The sequence below is a fragment of the Lichenostomus cassidix genome, chromosome 1Aa (genome assembly GCF_008360975.1).
Source record: "Lichenostomus cassidix isolate B80296 chromosome 1Aa, HeHo_3.0, whole genome shotgun sequence".
Classification (NCBI taxonomy): domain Eukaryota; kingdom Metazoa; phylum Chordata; class Aves; order Passeriformes; family Meliphagidae; genus Lichenostomus; species Lichenostomus cassidix.
Window position 1 is genome coordinate 2,054,476 of NC_139480.1, and position 17,318 is coordinate 2,071,793.

Sequence of the window (17,318 nt, forward strand, 5' to 3'; positions counted from 1 at the left end):
GCAATCAGTACTTTTGTAGTGGTGTGGTTCCTATAACTTACCTGCCAAAGGTAAGAGATGTCACAGGGACACAGAGAAATCCATCACAAATCTGTGATTTCTGACTGTCTACATCTTTTATTTTGTCAGGCAATCTGTTTTCAAACATACACCAGAACAGCATGAAAAGGCCCCATGACCCTATTTCTTCCCTTTATTTGTTTTAACCTCTGACTAATATTATCCAGTAAGATTATATTTTTTCTTAAATAAATTGAGATTCCAACAAAACTGTTGAAAACTTTGTGAAACCAGACATGTTTCACGGTAGCTACAGAAAAATGAATGCTTTCTGATGTTGTTATAGTTAATATTCTACTCCCAAACTTTTTTAGTTGGGTTTTAAATAATCTTTTCACAAAAAAGGTGGGTTTTTAAACTGTATTGTTGCCAAAGCTCTTTAATATCATGCAAAAAGGATCTGGAAAGTAAGAACACTAGGCCAGGTTGCTCAAGGGGCAGAAAATATAAATTTTAGCAAAAGGCTTCCTGCCCATGGCAGGGAGGTTGGACTTAAACCATCTTCAAGAACCTTCCAATCCAAACCACTCCATGATTCTGTAATAAAAATCACATGCAAGACTGTCTGGCAGAAAGTCATCCTCTGTTAAGAGCTCTTGCAGATAAATACATTTTCTTTGTGAAGAATTGCTTATTTCTGCTGGAAGAATGTTCTTCATTGGACTCAAGGAATATCTTCCCCAGGAACTGGCACTGTGTTTGGGTTTGGAGCTGCAGAGCTAATGAAAACATCCATCCTCTCTGACCTGCAGCACATATCAGGGCAGAATCCTGCATGGATACAGACAAGGGAGCAGCAGAACCAAACTGGCCACAGCACAGACTGGAAAAGTTTGGAGTTTTAATCAAGCAAAACTCGATTTCAGAATTCTGGATTTGCCAAGGAATCCATCTGCAGTGTCAGCAGTTGGTTACAAAAGCTGAAGATCTCTCTCCAAAGCTAAGACTTCATCACTCATGTCAGAGGATGCCACAAACCCTTTTCACTCCAGCAAATTCCCATCCAACTCAGGCTTCCCAACAACTTCAGTCCATAATTTTTAAGCAGATTCATATTGTGTTGTCCAGTTTTTCATCCTTGTATTCAAATTTAATTCATCCTGTCTATAGGAAAAACGTACTTTGCTAAAAACACTTGACATTTGTCCAGCAAAGCAGAGCTGTTTGTGAAGCCTGAGAGGTCACAAGAGTTCCTGATGTCACAAACCACAACAGGTGGCAGAAGGACAAAACCAGGAGAGATGGAAATCACAAACCTTGGAGATGCCAGCAAATTATTTATACTGAAATCATACAATGACAGTGCACAGTTCTGGTCTCCTCTCACCCTTCAAAGGGCAACTAATCCAAGATGAACAAAAGTTTCAGGCTCAGTCTGAATTTATTCTGGATGCAGAATTATCACCTGTACTGGGAACATTTTAATTTTTTAATTACATGTTTGGGGAAAATATTATGGGAAAAAATCACCACTAAAAAATATCACATTCATATTTTGTCCAGGAAACTGACATTTATTTACAGTCCTTCAGTCTGTTCTGGTTTAAAACATCACAGATTATTAAGGTTGGAAAAGACCTCTAAGATCATGGAGTCCAACCATTAACCCAGCACTGCAGGTCCTGAACTAAATCATATCCCAAAGCACCACGTCCTACATCAAAAAGAACAAATAACTCCATGCAACAACACCAAATTTTCCCTAAAAAGGTTTTTTCTCAGCCCTCCACTCACACGAGTTTGCCTCAAAGACCTGTAGATTATTTCCTTATAGACAGGGTAAGAGTTTAAATCAAGACCCAAAGGGAAAAAAGCAACAGAGTTTATTTTTATTTTACTGAAAAAGTCCAGCAAGTTTCAGAAATGTTAAGGTTTTGGGTTTAGGATTTGGTTATTTCCAGGGCTAACAAGCCTGGGTTAATCACTTGGAATTTGAAACCTTGTACACCTGAATTTCCCATCTAAATCTCACAGCACAGGAGTCATTTATTTCTCTTGCTCTGCACAAAAAAAAAAAAAAGAAAAAAAAAGAGAAAAGCAAGGAATACTTAATATTCTTGAGATTATCCATGTTCCTGCTAACACTGCAGAAAAGTAAGCCAAGGGCATCTCTGCTTGTTTTAGTCCTATTAAAATGTGTAGCAAGGAAGGAGAAAAGTCAACACACTGTTTGCCAAATAGAAAGGATCAAAATTGTTTGGGAAAGGAACTTTGCAGGGAGAACTTTGAAGAGGGAATCACAAAACAGGGCAGGATTAGGAAGCAATGATAAATACACATCAGAACTCCCTGAAAAATATTCAAAACAGAGGACAAACAGAAGGAAAATCGGTTTAGATTCTGAGTAGCAGATGATGAACTCGGTGGGGATTTCCAGGAGGGATTCCTGAGCAGTTCACTGGGGTTTTTTTTTTTCATTTTTTTTTTCCAAATGAGAATCCTCCCCCTCTGTAAAATACCTGGAATTTGTACTTGGCAGCTGGATGGCTGCAGATGCCTGTCTCATTAGCAAGAGCTCACCAGGATTACAGTAATTCCAGCTGCCTGTTAGGCTGCTGAGAGACATTTTTATGCTATGCTAAAACAGAAAATTCATTGAGCCAAATCTCATTGACTTTTGATTTTACATAGTTAAAAAATACGGATTACACAGCTGCAAAATGCTTCATTCACTGGAGTCACTCCCACAGATGGAAGACAGGAGAGAGGAGATGATCAGACACAATCCTGAAATGTTTTCATCATGGGATGTACAGCACATTTCTCAGGAGGAAAAAAAATGAACCTTGTTATTTCCCTGAGGTCACTGAATTTGCACTGGAATTAGATTAATAAAAAAAGTCCTTTGGGACTATTCATTCTAGTAGAAGTTGATCTGTAGGTCACAAGCGTTTTTCATCTCCTATTTCCACCATCCAGCCCAAGGAGCAGAAGGAATAGGTGGAAAGACTTTTTCAGGAGTCCTGAATCCTTGTCATTCTGCAAACTCCTAAAGCCTTCAGCTGCTCCCTCCAACAGCTCACATCAAGGCCAGGAATAGCTCATTTCCAAAGAGAAACACACAGGAAAATGAATTCACATTTATGCATATATTTATATATGTAACTGCCAGCTCTACCACTTCTGCACGAGGCTGCACTTTTCTAGAAAACTGAATGAACTCCAAGCTCCCCAAGAATCCTCCTGCCTCAGCACCACAGAGGAAAAGGAACAAAGTGGCACAACCAGGACACAAAAGGAAGCTTGAATTTACTCTCACCTGTTGCCTTCAGGCAGCTGAACAGATTGTAGCCATCCAAAGCTGAAGAGTAATTCACTTGTTAGTGAAAAGTATATAAATCAAAAATCTTGCCTATTATAAAAGCTCAACAAAGTACTGAGAAGCAGTTGAAAAACTCACTTGTGGCATTAAAGCTTTTTTTTCCCCCTCACAGACCTCAGAGTCTCAGAATTTTCCTCTGAGGAGAAAAATGAAATGGTTCTCTCACTAAAACACTCAGGGGCTTAGAGAAGACAGGCTGGGAGAGCTGGGAATGTTGCCCTGGAGAAGGGAAGGATGCAGGGAGAGCTCAGAGCTCCTGCCAGGGCCTGAAGGAGCTCCAGGAGAGCTGCAGAGGGACTGGGAACAAGGCATGGAGGGACAGGACACAGGGAATGGCTTCCCAGTGCCAGAGGGCAGGGATGGATGGGATCTTGGGAATTAGGAATTCCTGCCTGGGATGGAATTCCCAGAGAAGCTGTGGCTGCCCCTGGATCCCTGGGATGGCCAAGGCCAGGCTGGATGGGACCTGGAACACCCTGGGACAGTGGAAGGTGTCCCTGGGGTTGAACAGGATGGTTTTTAAAGACCCTTTCAATCCCATCTGTTCTGTGATTCTACGAGGAAGTCACACCACACCTCATATTTATCATGTATGAAATTGTGTGTATTTACCCCAGAAACACAGACAGAGCTTCAAAAATACCAATGCATTCAGCAGGGACAAAAAGTTTGCTCTACAAACCAGTGTAATTTACCTGATCCCAGCAACAACAAACACCAGCAGACTCCATACTCTCTACAGGAAGTTATTTCAATTTCACATTCCAGGCAGTGTTGGATATTTCTTTGTGCTTTGATAAATCAATGCTTTCCATAGATCTGTCCCAGGTGTCCATGTGCCCCATGAACAACCACCACCCAATCTCATCTTCTGTCTAAAATTACTCCCACCCTGTGATGCATTAATTTGGGAAGGAAAGGAAGGAAAAGGAAACTCTCCAGCATTCAAACAGCACAAGAGAACAACAGGCAGATGCTGTAAAAGGACAGAAAACAAGTTATCATTTCTTCACAAGCTAATACACTTCTTTCATTGTTGTGAGCTGAAAGAACACGATGTTTACTAAGCTATTCAGCAGCAGAAGAAAACAAACACCATTGTGCTACTCATCGTGTGGCACAACAGATAACTCCAGGATCACAGCAGTGCTACACAGAGATGATCAGCTGCACAACTATGAAACCACTCACCTCCCTTTGTAAAAATGGCATTTTCCAGCTTCAAAAGCGTTCCAGCCCCAAAGCAGGATTTAATATTGTGGATCCCAGCACCACAGAACACACCATACACAGGTTAAGCTTTATTCTGTGTATCACCCCACGTCCCACCAATGTGGGCAGCTTATCTGCACCAAACTGCTACAAAAAGAGCTTTGATGTGGATGAAATGCACAGCAGATTTGTCTGCTCAGTCCCCACACCAACCAGCTGACCACAAACTGAGAGCAGCCACAGGGGCACTTCCCAAAAAAGGCTTTTTTTGGTGCAAAGCCAGCACCAGGCACCACGGCAGGTCCTCCAGGCAGCCACAGGGAGAAAGAGCTCAGCTTGGTGTTGCCAAACCACAAAGCTTCCAGGGGATGAAATATTTTGTTCACATAGATGTCCACAGCAAATGTAGAAAAAATTTAGCTTCTAACCAAAACTGGAGTCTCCTCCACCTCTATTTTCAAGTCTGTTTTCCTGTCTGACAGTGAAGATTCAGTCTGAGCACACAGCACTCATTAGTGAGCCTCAGTGTGAAGCACTGGAGAAGCAGCTTTATTTCCATGGAATGGTTTGGGTGGGAAAGGACATTAAGGGACATTAAAGCCATCCAGTGCCACCCCAGCCATGGCAGGGACACCTCCCACTGTCCCAGGCTGCTCCAAGCCCTGTCCAGCCTGGCCTTGGACATTCCAGGGATCCAGGGGCAGCCCCAGCTTCTCTGGGAATTCCATCCCAGAGCCTCAACACCCTCCCAAGGAAGAATTTCTTCCTAACACCTGATCTAAATCCAATCTCCTCCACCTTAAAGCCATTTCCCTGTGTCCTGTTTCCCCCTGTCTTTTATTCTGCAAGGGCCATTGACGCAGATAGGTCAGACAGAGAAAAATCCATGACTTTCCAAGCTCCAAGTGCCCACAATCCATCCTCATTTAGGTTTGCAAGGTGCTGAATATCCTTGGAGGACACACAAGCTCAGTGTTCTGAACCTAAATCCAAACCCCTCCTGCTTCATCTCATCCCCTGTCACTTCAGGAGAGAAGTTTTTCCCTCAAATCCTGCATTTTGCTGTCCTTTTTGCCCCTGCATTTTGCACTGTGGCAAGAAGAATTCAACTCCAACCTTTAAGATGATCCATTTACAGGCATCAACCTCAGAATTACACCCTCAACTGGAATCAGATTTGAGATTCAGCAAGAATTTCTGTTTACACTGAGGATTCATTTTCCCCCACGCAGTTTGTATTATATATTTTCTCTGTTTTTCCAGTGCAGATGAGCAATTCCTTCTGCCAGCCCGCTGTCAGCTTCCTACCTGCCCAATAAAACGCCAAGGAAATTAGATTATGTCAATTTTTAAGAGAAAAGTGTTAACATTAATGAATAATAAATGTTTCATTTCTGTAAATTTGCTTTTTCTGATGCCTCCAGCCAGGCTGGGTGGATAACTGCCTGCCTATTTTACCTGCCCTAGGGCCAGCCCTGTTAAGTGTGATTACTGCTAAGCTATGGATGGCAAACCAAGGCTTAATTATCAATTTCTTGCCTAGAAAATTTGTTTCACAGGAAGAACATTGCAGGAACAGTATGTGGGCATTATGCTTCTGTGGATTCTTTTTATTAAACAAAACTGAAGGAACAGATACTGTGTGCAAAATGCAAATAGGAGTTGAAGGAAATTAATGCTCAGTTAGCAGCAGATAATTCTTACAGGAAAGGAGGGAGGAAGACTCTGCTGCTTTTGACCAACGCTGTGGGTGTTCAGCATCTTTGTGTCCCTCTCAAAGCCTTTTTTTCTTCTCCTCCCCTACATCAGAGCAGACATATGTAAATATTTGTGGTTAAAGGCAGAAAAAGAGTATTACATGATGCACAGGTGCAGCTTGGAAATCCAGGAATAATCCTCTTTTCCTTCTGGATCAGGTTTCTTTGAGCGTGCAATTCACTTTTCTTCACTCAGCATCGCTCATTCAGACGAAAATACTCATTAAAGACAGTGGGAAACACCACCAAAAAAAAAAAAAAAAAAAAGGCAAGCTGATCAAATTGAAGTTTTTCTCATCTGATCAAGAAAAAGAACATTTTAGTGAAGCGCAATTGAACTGAGTGCTGAATCACTGGGGGGGGAAATCAAACAAAGCTCCCATTTTAGCAGGAATCCACAGCAAACTCCCCACCACCTGCTCAGAGTGCTCTGTGCTGCACCACACACCTTGTTGAGGCTCCCAGCTCCTCACTTTCAAACCCCTTTGAAGCTGCAAACACACAGTTTGTGGTACCAAGTGCTCAAAGCAGCCTGGCTGAAAGCTTGTCCTGCTCAAAGCTGCATTTCATGTGTGGCCAAGGCGGCGACTCACTGATGTCTGACCTGCTCTGCAGCAAAGTCACCACAAATCTGTGCAGCAGCAGCAGCCCTGGGCAGCAGCCAGAATTTCAGGGATGCACAAAATTCATCCCTTCTGAAGAAATCAGGGGAAGTTTTCAGTTTTACACTTTGGGTGACAGTTCAGGGTAATTCTTTTGCTGCTGCAGCACAGGGGGACTCATATCATATACTTATATATTTACAGCAGTTCAGATAATGAACAGTGCAGCATTAAAACGATCAAAATCACCCTTCAGGAAAGAAAATGAGAGGGATTTGTTTGTTTTGCTATTTTCCATTTTACACCACACCAGGGACCTAAAGCACAAACCAGAACACAACAAGGTACAGAAAAGAAAAGTACAGCTTTAGCCAACGGACAATTCTGACCAACAAAGGATTTGTGGAGTTAAACAAAGCAAGCAGTTGCTGGAAGCAACAAATAATAATTTAAGCAGAGCACTGTGGATGTCTAGAAAGCCCAGTCTCCTCTCTGCAGGAAACAGCTGTGATGTGCCAAGGAAACTTTAGCACTAGAATGAAGAAGAAAACAAAAGCAGAGTAAAGACAGACCCATTTGAAACCAGTTGTTCCCATCAGACCCCTCTTGCTGATGGCTGTGGCCACACAGTAATTACAGAATTTGCTTTCTGATTTCAGTTTGAACCCTTGTGAGCACTGCAGCATTTGTGCTGCTCTGACACCCAAGGCCAACACCAGCAGCACCTGCTGGGCCAGGCAGGAAATCTGAGCGCCAGGGAACAACAGCACAGGGAGAAAGGAGAGGTCAGGATGTGAGGGAAAGAAGAAAATAACCAAGATTAGAAGGATCATCTTTCCACATCTCACTGCCCAGCACAAGCTGCCGGGAGCACAGAGCTCCTCAGGCACTGTCAAGCTGAAAATGATCCCAGGAATTGCTGCAGTGAGTGAGTTTGAAGCGCGAGTTGTTGGGAGGATCAAGTGTTGACTTCCCAGAGGTGTGGAAGATGCATTTAAGTGCTCTGCAAGCAATAACCCATGACAAACGCACTCATTTGTTACTGCCTTCCCCCCACCTAAGGCTGGAGAGGGAAACACATCACACAGAGGCTTTGACACTGAGAATTTCAAGGACTGGGCCTCGCAGTGAAAATGTCAAGCAACACCTAAGATCTAAGACACATTTTGATCATGTTTGCCTTCCCGGTATTTAAGTTCCTGAGTTAATCAGCATAAAATGCGTGAGGAAACAAAATCTGCTCCTTTATCAAATTCAGGGGTTTATATTCACATTTCCCCCCTGCTCCCAATCTTATTTTTATGGGTCTAAAAACAGCCTGTCTGGGGGAAAGAGCCTGTCTGGAACAGTTCAGCAAATATTCTTCCTCCTGACTGCTGTTCCACCCCATGAGACCTCACAGGCAGCTCCATTTCAACAGAGCTCAACGAAAAAGGTTTGTAAAGCTCCCTGGGACAAGAACAACTGTATTTCAAACCCAGTGTCTCCACTGTGCTACAAACTTCCACAGGTTCATTAAACTAAATGGACTTATTAGAATTTTATAATTGAAAATTGTTGTCTTACAGACAAGTCCCAGACGGGGTGATCTACAGCTTCCAGCACTATTTAACCTCCAAGTGTATAATCTGATAATTCAGGTTTTGAAACCTCTCCAGAGTCTCATGGAAACCACTGTAAAAGTTGGGTCCTTATGAAACAAAGCCAGACAGAAGGGAAAAAAAAAAAAATAGAACTCCAAAAGGTATTTAACAATTTAACTCTGTAGCAACACGTTGGATGGTTTCTCATTATTTTCATAGGTTAATGGATTGTTGCTGTGAAATTCTAGATTTGCAGAAATGAATTAATATGTTTAGGAGACAAATTATTCCTTCATGAAGACAATGAGGTGCTGGAAAGCAAGTAGTAAAAAATGGTGCTGTGCACATCAGTGGGCATGGGAAATGGAGTATCCTGAGAACTGATTGTAACAATTATAAATAATCAGTTAAAAAATAAGTGAAATCCTGAGGCCAGCACACTCCATCCTCCCCAAGGGGAACACTCAGCCTGCAGAGAACTCCTTGTGCAAAGACAGAATTCACTACAACGAACAGCAGCACAAGTCTGTTCACAACCCTGCTCAGCACACAGAGCAAACAGAGCATTTAAAAACATTTTCCTCCTCTAGTTACATTCCATTAATCTTTCATGCCGTTTGCACAGTTGGTTAGAGCGTTTTCAGCAGAAGCTGATGATCTTTTTATCATTGAGGACTTGCAGATGGGTACAGGATGGCAAAAAGGCTGAGCAGCCTTCAGCCACCTAAATAAATACCCGCAGGGAAATCTTTATTTTGCTAAATTAACAAACCTTTAATCAAATTTCCTCACACCAATGCAAATGATGGCAGGAGAGAGAGGGATCAGCTGATTTCTGAAACAAAGACTGGACTGCAGTCACTTCAAGAGAATTCCTCCTCCTTCAGATGGCTCCAACAAGAAGAGTTTCAACCCCACACACACAGACAAAACCACAAGAATTTCCTAACAAAACCAAGTATTTCCCCTTCCTAGGTTTGCCAGGGTAGGTTGAACTCCAGCTCTGCACAGGGCACTGTTTAAAACTAAAATAGGAGCTGAAAAACAAAGTACCTTGAGGTTTGAACTTGGCACAGTCACACATCTTGTCCCTTTCTATGTGGTTTTGTATTCACATGAGTTCTTTTACCCATTTTTAAATGCAACCAAGGGCCTCTATCAAGCTACAACCCAACACTTGCCAAATACCTAAACATTTTATACAAGTGCCTGGAGATCATTTCAGGGAAATTTATAGTTTACAACCACACTCTGCCATATACAATTTATTTTCAGGGAATTTCTGAAGTACTTTTCTCGTAGAGGAACTGCTACCTTTATGACGCTGGAAAACACCATTAGCAATAAAAGTGGTTTTAAGAGACCATTACAGATCAGAATAACTCGAGTTTATTCCTTGTAGCAGCTATTTCTCAAATGGAACAAGGAGGGCAACAGCTCCACATCTGTGCTCCTCACTCTCCCTTACAAACTGGGAGCTCAGTTTTATCGTTTTCGACACAAAGAAAAGACCAAATGCCAGGTCATTAGCAAAAATCCATTCAGCAAAGTTCACCCATAATGAAAATAATGGCCAAAAGCATTAAAAGAAAACGAATTCCACTTGTGAAAAATAAAATGTGTTCAAGGTTTTTTTTGCCTGCAGTCTCAGCTTCTGCAGAGATCTGTTGAGTGCGTTTGCTTCTGTGAAAGATTTCACTGAGGTCTTCGGGAGTCACTGCTAAAGTTTGTTTTGCCCCAATTAAAGCAGCTATTAAAGGCCAGTTTGAAAAAATAGCAACCTTTAATTGGGAAGAAAAACGCCCAACAGTAAATAAAAGGCAGACAGCTTCACCAATTAAAAATCTGACAAGATCTCTCTCTCAAAACAAGGAAAAAAAAAAAAAAGCAAGCATTTGCTAAATGCCAGGTTGCTTGTTTCAGAATACAAAAGCTGCTTCAGCCAGTTACCCACAAAACAAAAGGTTAAGAAAAATCAATACACAAACACGTGTTTGTCCTCTGAACGATCAAATAAAATATCCCCCAGGTTGTCCTCCAGCAGATGAGCCAAATTTGCTCCGTTATCTGCATGGTTTTTAAAAAGGCATTGCCAAAGCCCCTGGGATCAGCAAGAGATTTCTCCAACAAAAGAATCTGCTCTCCTGTGACAGCATCTTGACCTTACAAAGTACTTTTTATTTAAGGAACTTGAGGGATCTTTCTCATCCACGAAGGAATGAGCACATTTTGGCAGTGGGAGTGCTGAGGAATGACCACTGCAGCAGCACAGGGATAGAAGCTGAAAAGCCCTGATATCCAATATCCACTCTGGAAGTCACAATCCCAGGAGTTGTTTCCTTGTAGCAAATAATGGTCATTTCTTCTCAGCGCTCTGAGGACAAGGACAAATTGAAGATACTCCCAAGATCTGTAAAGGCACAGGGAAAGGAAGGAAAGCTCCCTGGAGCTGCAGCAAAAGGGAGGATTAAATGGCAAACAGTCATTAAGCTTCCCAGACACTCTTTACTTCCAAAAGGTTTATTGTTCTGGACAATCTCTCTGTTTCTTCTTTGGGAGGAAAAAAAAGGGAAACTGCCCAAGCACTCAGTGTGACCCCAGAACTGCTGGAGGTACAACTACAACTCCTAAATCTGCTTCCTGGGAGCTCCTGGCTCTTTTGGGATGATCAGTCCTGTCAGGACAGCTGCACATCCCTCACTCCTGATGGTGCTAATAAACATTCTTCCAAATTAATCCATCCTTGGGGCTGCCTTGAGTTTCTATTCTTGGCAACAACAGGAAAACCAAGGTGAATTCCATGAATCCTCCTACAGGAAACAACTCCCAAAGGACAAATATGCTCCCTGGCACAACAGGAAAAAGTGACATTTCGCAGGGACAGGAAGGAATCACAAGTGGGACATTCTTTCCTGTTGGGTTTTCCTTCAGCTCACAGCTTTCTGTGTTCAGAGCTGCTGAAAAACAACACCACAGAGAGCAGGGGTGACTTAATTCCCAAATCAGAGCTCCAGATCTCCAAAAATTCCATTTCCTACTGGATTTCAGTGCTGATTGACAAGCTAAACTTCATCAAGGATCTCACCCCAAACACTCCCTGAAGTGAGACACTTTCTCCAATCACATCACTACAAGAATCCCTAAATCTGGGATCAGAGCAAAGTAAATTATTCAGTCTCTTGTGACTGAGAGCTCCTGAGCTCGAGTAAATATCAGAAATTATCCCTCCATTAATAAAATAATTCCTATTTACAGAAGGCCTTTCAGCTTCACACTTCAAGGCATTTCACAGACAATATGAAGAGATTTTGCAGACCTAAACAGTGTTTGGTTTTGGAAAACATCGCTGTCTTTGCTCTAACCAAGTAAAACATCAATACTTGCAGAAGCTCCTTTGGTTTTGTTTGTTTACAGCAGAAAAATGTTTCGCTGGTTTTGCTGTTTTTCATAGACTGTTCCCTTTATGGACCTTTCCCACAGCAACAAGGGAGAAATAAACAGGGAAATGCAGGTGTAAAACCACAAGGATTGGCAGAAGACTCTATTATACATAAATGTTGTGAAAATAAAGCCATCAAAGCAAGGAAACTCGGCCACATTTCAGACCAATAGCTTGCTGTTAAGATTTGTAATATTTTCTGGAGCTGGGTAAAATTACATTTAACCCAGGCAGGTTTAAATTTGTCTGCAGTGGCATTTTATGACTATACAAACCACTAGAAAATTCACCTGTTGCTTGCCAAGTTCATCCTCACCTGAGCTCCTACACAAAAAACAACGTACAGAGAAAAGTGATTTAAATTCCTTTTCACACTGTTTGCTTTCTGCACTTGGCTAAGCCTAAGAAACATCAATATTATTACCACAACACTTTTTCCTGCCTTTGCAATCAGTTCTACCCTCAGGTTTTCATGGTCTGGCTCAACCTGACACTTCAAGCTCTGCAGAGAATCTCTACATCCAAACCAAGTTCTTAATTAAATTCTGGAAGTTCAGTTATCAGGCTGTTCTACTGAATAACTTTAATTTCATAAAGTCAATAACTCAATGCTGTGTCTAAACACTGGACCTAAACTAGCCAAGGTATCAGTGCCTGCAAGCCAAAAATTATGAGACAAACATTTCTTATTTGGAGAGCAGAGCACTGTGAGCTCACTCTAATTTTTTTAAAATAAATTTAGTAAGTTCAGATTTATTACAATAGAGGTGCAAAAGGAAGAACTGAAAACACTCTTGGAAATTACAGGAAACATGAAAAAAAGATGATGACAACAGGAAATGCTGCACAACCAATGCATTGTTGTTATTCTTCCACAGACAGTGGCACCACCTGCTTTTTTTCCAGAACCAACATCTCCCTCAAGTTTTACAAGATTTTAAAGGCCAGAATAATGAAAAAGAATGGAATCATGTCCTAAACATCACCATTCAAAGAAGATAATTAAATCATAACACGTCCTAGATACAGAACTATTGCTCCAGTAACTTCTCCAAAATAACTGAATGACTGTAGTTTCTCTACAAGACATTGAAATAGGATAGAGTTGGAGATCTCATTGCAGCTGCCAGTATATCCCACTGGTGTTACTGCAGCTGCCCACACCCTCTGTGTAAGAATATCTAAAATGTGTGAGAATATTTAAAAGCTTCAGGGCGGGCAATCAGCTGCTAACACGTTGGTTTTAAGCAGCACAGAAAAGATTTACCAGCAGTTAAAGAAAGTACTGGGGGGAAAGAGAGAATTCACATCCCAGTCTATCACAGAACCTCCAGCAGAGCAGAGCTCAGGAATAAGGACAGACAAAAATCAATGTCTAAACATGACCAGACACAACTTTTTCTTTTCACTCTCTCCAAGACAGATTTGGAAGCAGCAGCACCCCACACCCCAAAACCCAACAAAGATAAAGTTTGGATGTTATTAAAAACAGTGTCTCGAGATTTGGACAGTTCAGGCCTGGCCAACTTTGCCCACTGTGGCATTCCCAAACTGGATGGAGTCTGCACACTGGACTTTCTAGCTCTCCAGACTTCCAACCAGGTGAATTTTACTCAGTGCTGCTGTGACTGTGGGTGGAAGTCACTTATGGACTCCACAGCAATAATATGATCATGACTGGCACTGAGTTGGCACTACCTGCAGGGTTTATTCACAGAATCACTGAGGTTGGAAAATACCTCTGAGACCATAGAGTCCAACCTGTGACTGATCCCCACCTTGTCACCCAGACCAGAGCACTGAGTGCCACATCCAGTCTTTTCTTCAACACCTACAGGGATGAGGAATCCACCCTGGCCCTGGGCAGCTCATTCTAGTGTTTGATGACCCTTTTGGTGTAGAAATTGCTGCTAATATCGAACCTCAACCTCTGAGGCTGTTTCCTCTCCTGCTGTCCCTGTTCCCTGGAGCACAGCCTGACCCCCCGGCTGTCCCCTCCTGTCACAGCTCTGCAGAGCCACAAGGTCCCCCTGATCCCCTTTGCTCCAGGCTCAGCTCCTTTCCCAGCTCCCTCAGGAGTTTTCCAGACCGTTCCCCGCTCTGTTCCCTTCCCTGGACACTCTCCCACCCCTCAATGTCTTTCTTGTTCTGAGGAGCCCCAAACTGCACATAATTCTCGAAGTGTGGCCTCACCAGCGCCCAGCACAGAGGACAATCACCTCCCTGGTCCTGTGGCCACGCTATTTTTGACACAGACCAGGTGCCACTGCCCTTCTTGCCCACCTGGCCTCATGTTCAGCGCTGTCAAGCAGCACCCCCAGGTCCTTCTCTGCTGGGCAAATTCCCAGCCCCGCTACCCCAGCCCGGAGCAGAGCACAGGGTTATTGAGGCCAAAAGGCATGACCAGGCACTGGGCCTTGCTGAACCTCCCTCGGTTGGTCTCGGCCCCTCGATCCAGCCTGTCCAGCTCCCTCTGAGCCCCGCATGAAGCAAAGCACTGCGGGCAGCAGGAAGTGAGCCGGGCAGGGCAGCAGGAGAGCGGGACACCCCTCAGGACGAGGTTTGCTCCAGCCCTGCAGCCTCCCCACCGCTCCAGGGCCAGGAGGAGCACCCAATGCCCAGGAGGGACCCAAGCCTAGGAGCACCCAATGCCCAGGAGGCACCCCATGACCTGAAGGCCCGAGCCGGGCGGGCCTCCCCAGCACAGCAGGGCCCGCACAGCGCCCTGGGTCACCGTCAGGGGGCCGGAGGGTGCGAGGCGGGGCCACCCCTACCTGATAACGGAGATGAGCAGCCCCGAGGGGTCCTTGCTCCTGCCCACGGTGCCGCGGTACCTCCCCACAGCATCGCCCGACGCCATCTTGCGCCCCCTCAAACACGGCGCAGACACGCGTGCTGGCGCGCCGCATCCAATCACAGGCGAGGAGGGCGGGATTCCACCCAATAGGAGGCGAGAGAGGCAGGGCGCGCGGCATCAAGGTGAGGTGAGGCGCCGCGGAGCCTTCTGGGAGTTGTAGTTTTTCTAGCGGCGGCGATGCAGCCCAACCCACAAACCTTCGACAGGTGGTTAAAAATCAGCGGCGGGTTAAAAAGTTATCGACAAGACAGGATACACCTGCAAAAACACCTCTGCCCAAAAGCCGGCATTCGCTCTGGGACCGGCAGGAAACGAGGTAGAGCTGTGAGGGACCAACCTCCCCCTCAGAGCCCTCACGGAGCTGGGCTGGCTGAACAGCGAGCGATTCACGTTTATTGAGTTAATAGCGGATAAAGTGCCTTAGTTACCTAAATTAATATGTTCTCTGAATTAGTGATGCTAAATTCTTGCAGGGTGGCACAGCCTGAGCGAGTCTGGTCACAAATACATCTACAAGAGCTACTGATGTTTCCCCTAATGTCTTTCAGCTACGGTGTTATTAAGACTCATTTTCCCCAGTTTTCACTGGGAAGGAGGTGAGGTGACCCGAGATGAGTTAGCCACGGTGCTTTGATAGCAAACCTGAGCGTTTGGCGCTGGAATTGTGGTTTTGGAACAGCTGGAGGTGACGAATTTGGATCAGTTCACAGCTGGGAAATGCTCCAACATCCAACACTCTCTGTGGAGATATCCAACAATTCTACAATTCCGTGTCACTGAACACCACACTCCTTGCTTTCCCATGGCCATGCTCCCTGCCTTGCTGCAGGATCCTCTTTGGATTAGGGAAGGTGGATGTCACCCCGGCCAGGGCTGGAAATTCAAAGGTTTTTCACCAAATATCAAACAAAGCCTCTCCCAACAGCTGCCTCGCTTTCCCAGTTTCCAGGTGAGGGATAAGAACACTTCTCCAGTCTCATGCTTTGAGAGTTTGTGTTAAAAGCACCCTACAAGCCCCAAGATTGTTGGAATTCCTTAGGAAAAGCAGGAAAAACCATCGTTTGCATCCCTCGGAGCTGCTGGGTGTTTTCTAAACCAGATTCACTCCATCATGTCAAAGACGCTGCTCTTCCAGAGGTGTTTTTTCTGCCCAAAGCTGCACCTTAACGATTTAATTGCATGGAAATTGCTGAAATCTGCAGGTAAGTCGAGAGTATCCATTTATATGAGCTGTACTTGAAGCACGAGGTAATTGGAAGCTTGGTAATTCCTTATTTACGAGGGGAAGAATTCCACCGTAGCTGTTGTGGAAGAGCCTCTATTTGTTATAATCAACAGCTGTATCTGTGATCATTAGCAGAAGGGCAGAGTGAGAGCACGGGCACTTTAATTCTGAAATAAAAGATCCTTTATTCCTGAATAAGCAATGTGTTTGCAGAACAGAATAATTACTCCGAAGTAAAGTGATTTTTATCTCCAGGTAGGGTGTGCACTTCAGTGTGTTCCTGTGTAGCTGTTCTGCTACATTTCCCCCGCGCAGCGCCACAATTTCCTATTAAGCTATGCCAAAAAAAAAAAAAAAAAAAAAAAAAAAAAAAAAAAAAAAACACCTCATTTGCGTTGATTTTTCTGAGCAGGTTTGCCAATGCCTTTGCCCAAGGACGGTGATTTGAATGGCAAGAGGTTTGTGCGCTGGCTGGAGGGAGTTTTTTCCCTCCAACTGCCGACTTGCCAATATTGTTTTTGTTAATCGGCAATTCCCATTGACTGCTCTGCACCAGCACGGCCCGGAGCCTGCAGTGGGGATGAAATCGATGGGTGCCACCTTTTCATTCCTGACAGCTGCAATAATCACCTCATTTAGGAGCAACTTCATCAGGACAAACAGCAGCAAATCTCCCCCAGAAGTGTGACCTGGCTGACTTTTCAGTGCTGGGCTCTAATTGCTAAACCAGGTTTCATCGAGCAGCCCTTTTCCCTTCATTCCTACAGGTGGGAATTATGTTTTCTTTAAATGAAAGGGGAGAAATCAGTAGAGGCCTGGCTGGTGCAGCACATGAACGCTGAGATCTCTCTTGATTAATAATATATGATACAATGAGGCTGAAGGGTCACCAGAACATCATCTTCTCCTTACACAATTTACAGAAAAGGATCTCCATCTGAAAAGTGATGGAAGGAAAAACAGGTGAAAGAATCGATTTATTTTGTCTTTTTCACATTTCTTTCACGTAGTGTTTTAGTGCTCTGAGGAATATCTGGTAAAATGGGTGGTTTCTTGATTACTCAAACCAAAGAAATTCCAAACTAACAAGAAAAATGTTTGTCATGATGAATGAATCACTGTCTCAGCTCATCAGCAGAGATCAGATTGGCTCAGTAGAGGGTCTCCCCATTCAGAAGGGACTGGAAACCACAGATGGTTTCACTCCTTCTCCCCATCCTCCCTTCCATAATGAAAAAGAAAAGGAGGGGAGAGCTTGTTC

At 43.8% G+C, this 17,318-nt stretch overlaps 1 protein-coding gene across 3 annotated transcripts in view; it reads right to left on the minus strand.

Moving 5' to 3' along the window:
• The window catches only part of EXOC4 (exocyst complex component 4), a 318,206-nt gene extending 303,329 nt beyond the window's left edge, over positions 1-14,877 (minus strand). For all 3 annotated transcript variants that reach the window (XR_014856419.1, XR_014856420.1, XM_085081950.1), the window contains exon 1: positions 14,750-14,877. Coding sequence is in view for 1 of the 3 variants with exons in the window: in XM_085081950.1 (XP_084938076.1) it covers positions 14,750-14,835 (86 nt within the window). In the remaining 2 variants the exon portion in view is untranslated. The remainder of the gene's footprint in view (positions 1-14,749) is intronic.
• Positions 14,878-17,318: the final 2,441 nt, after the last annotated feature.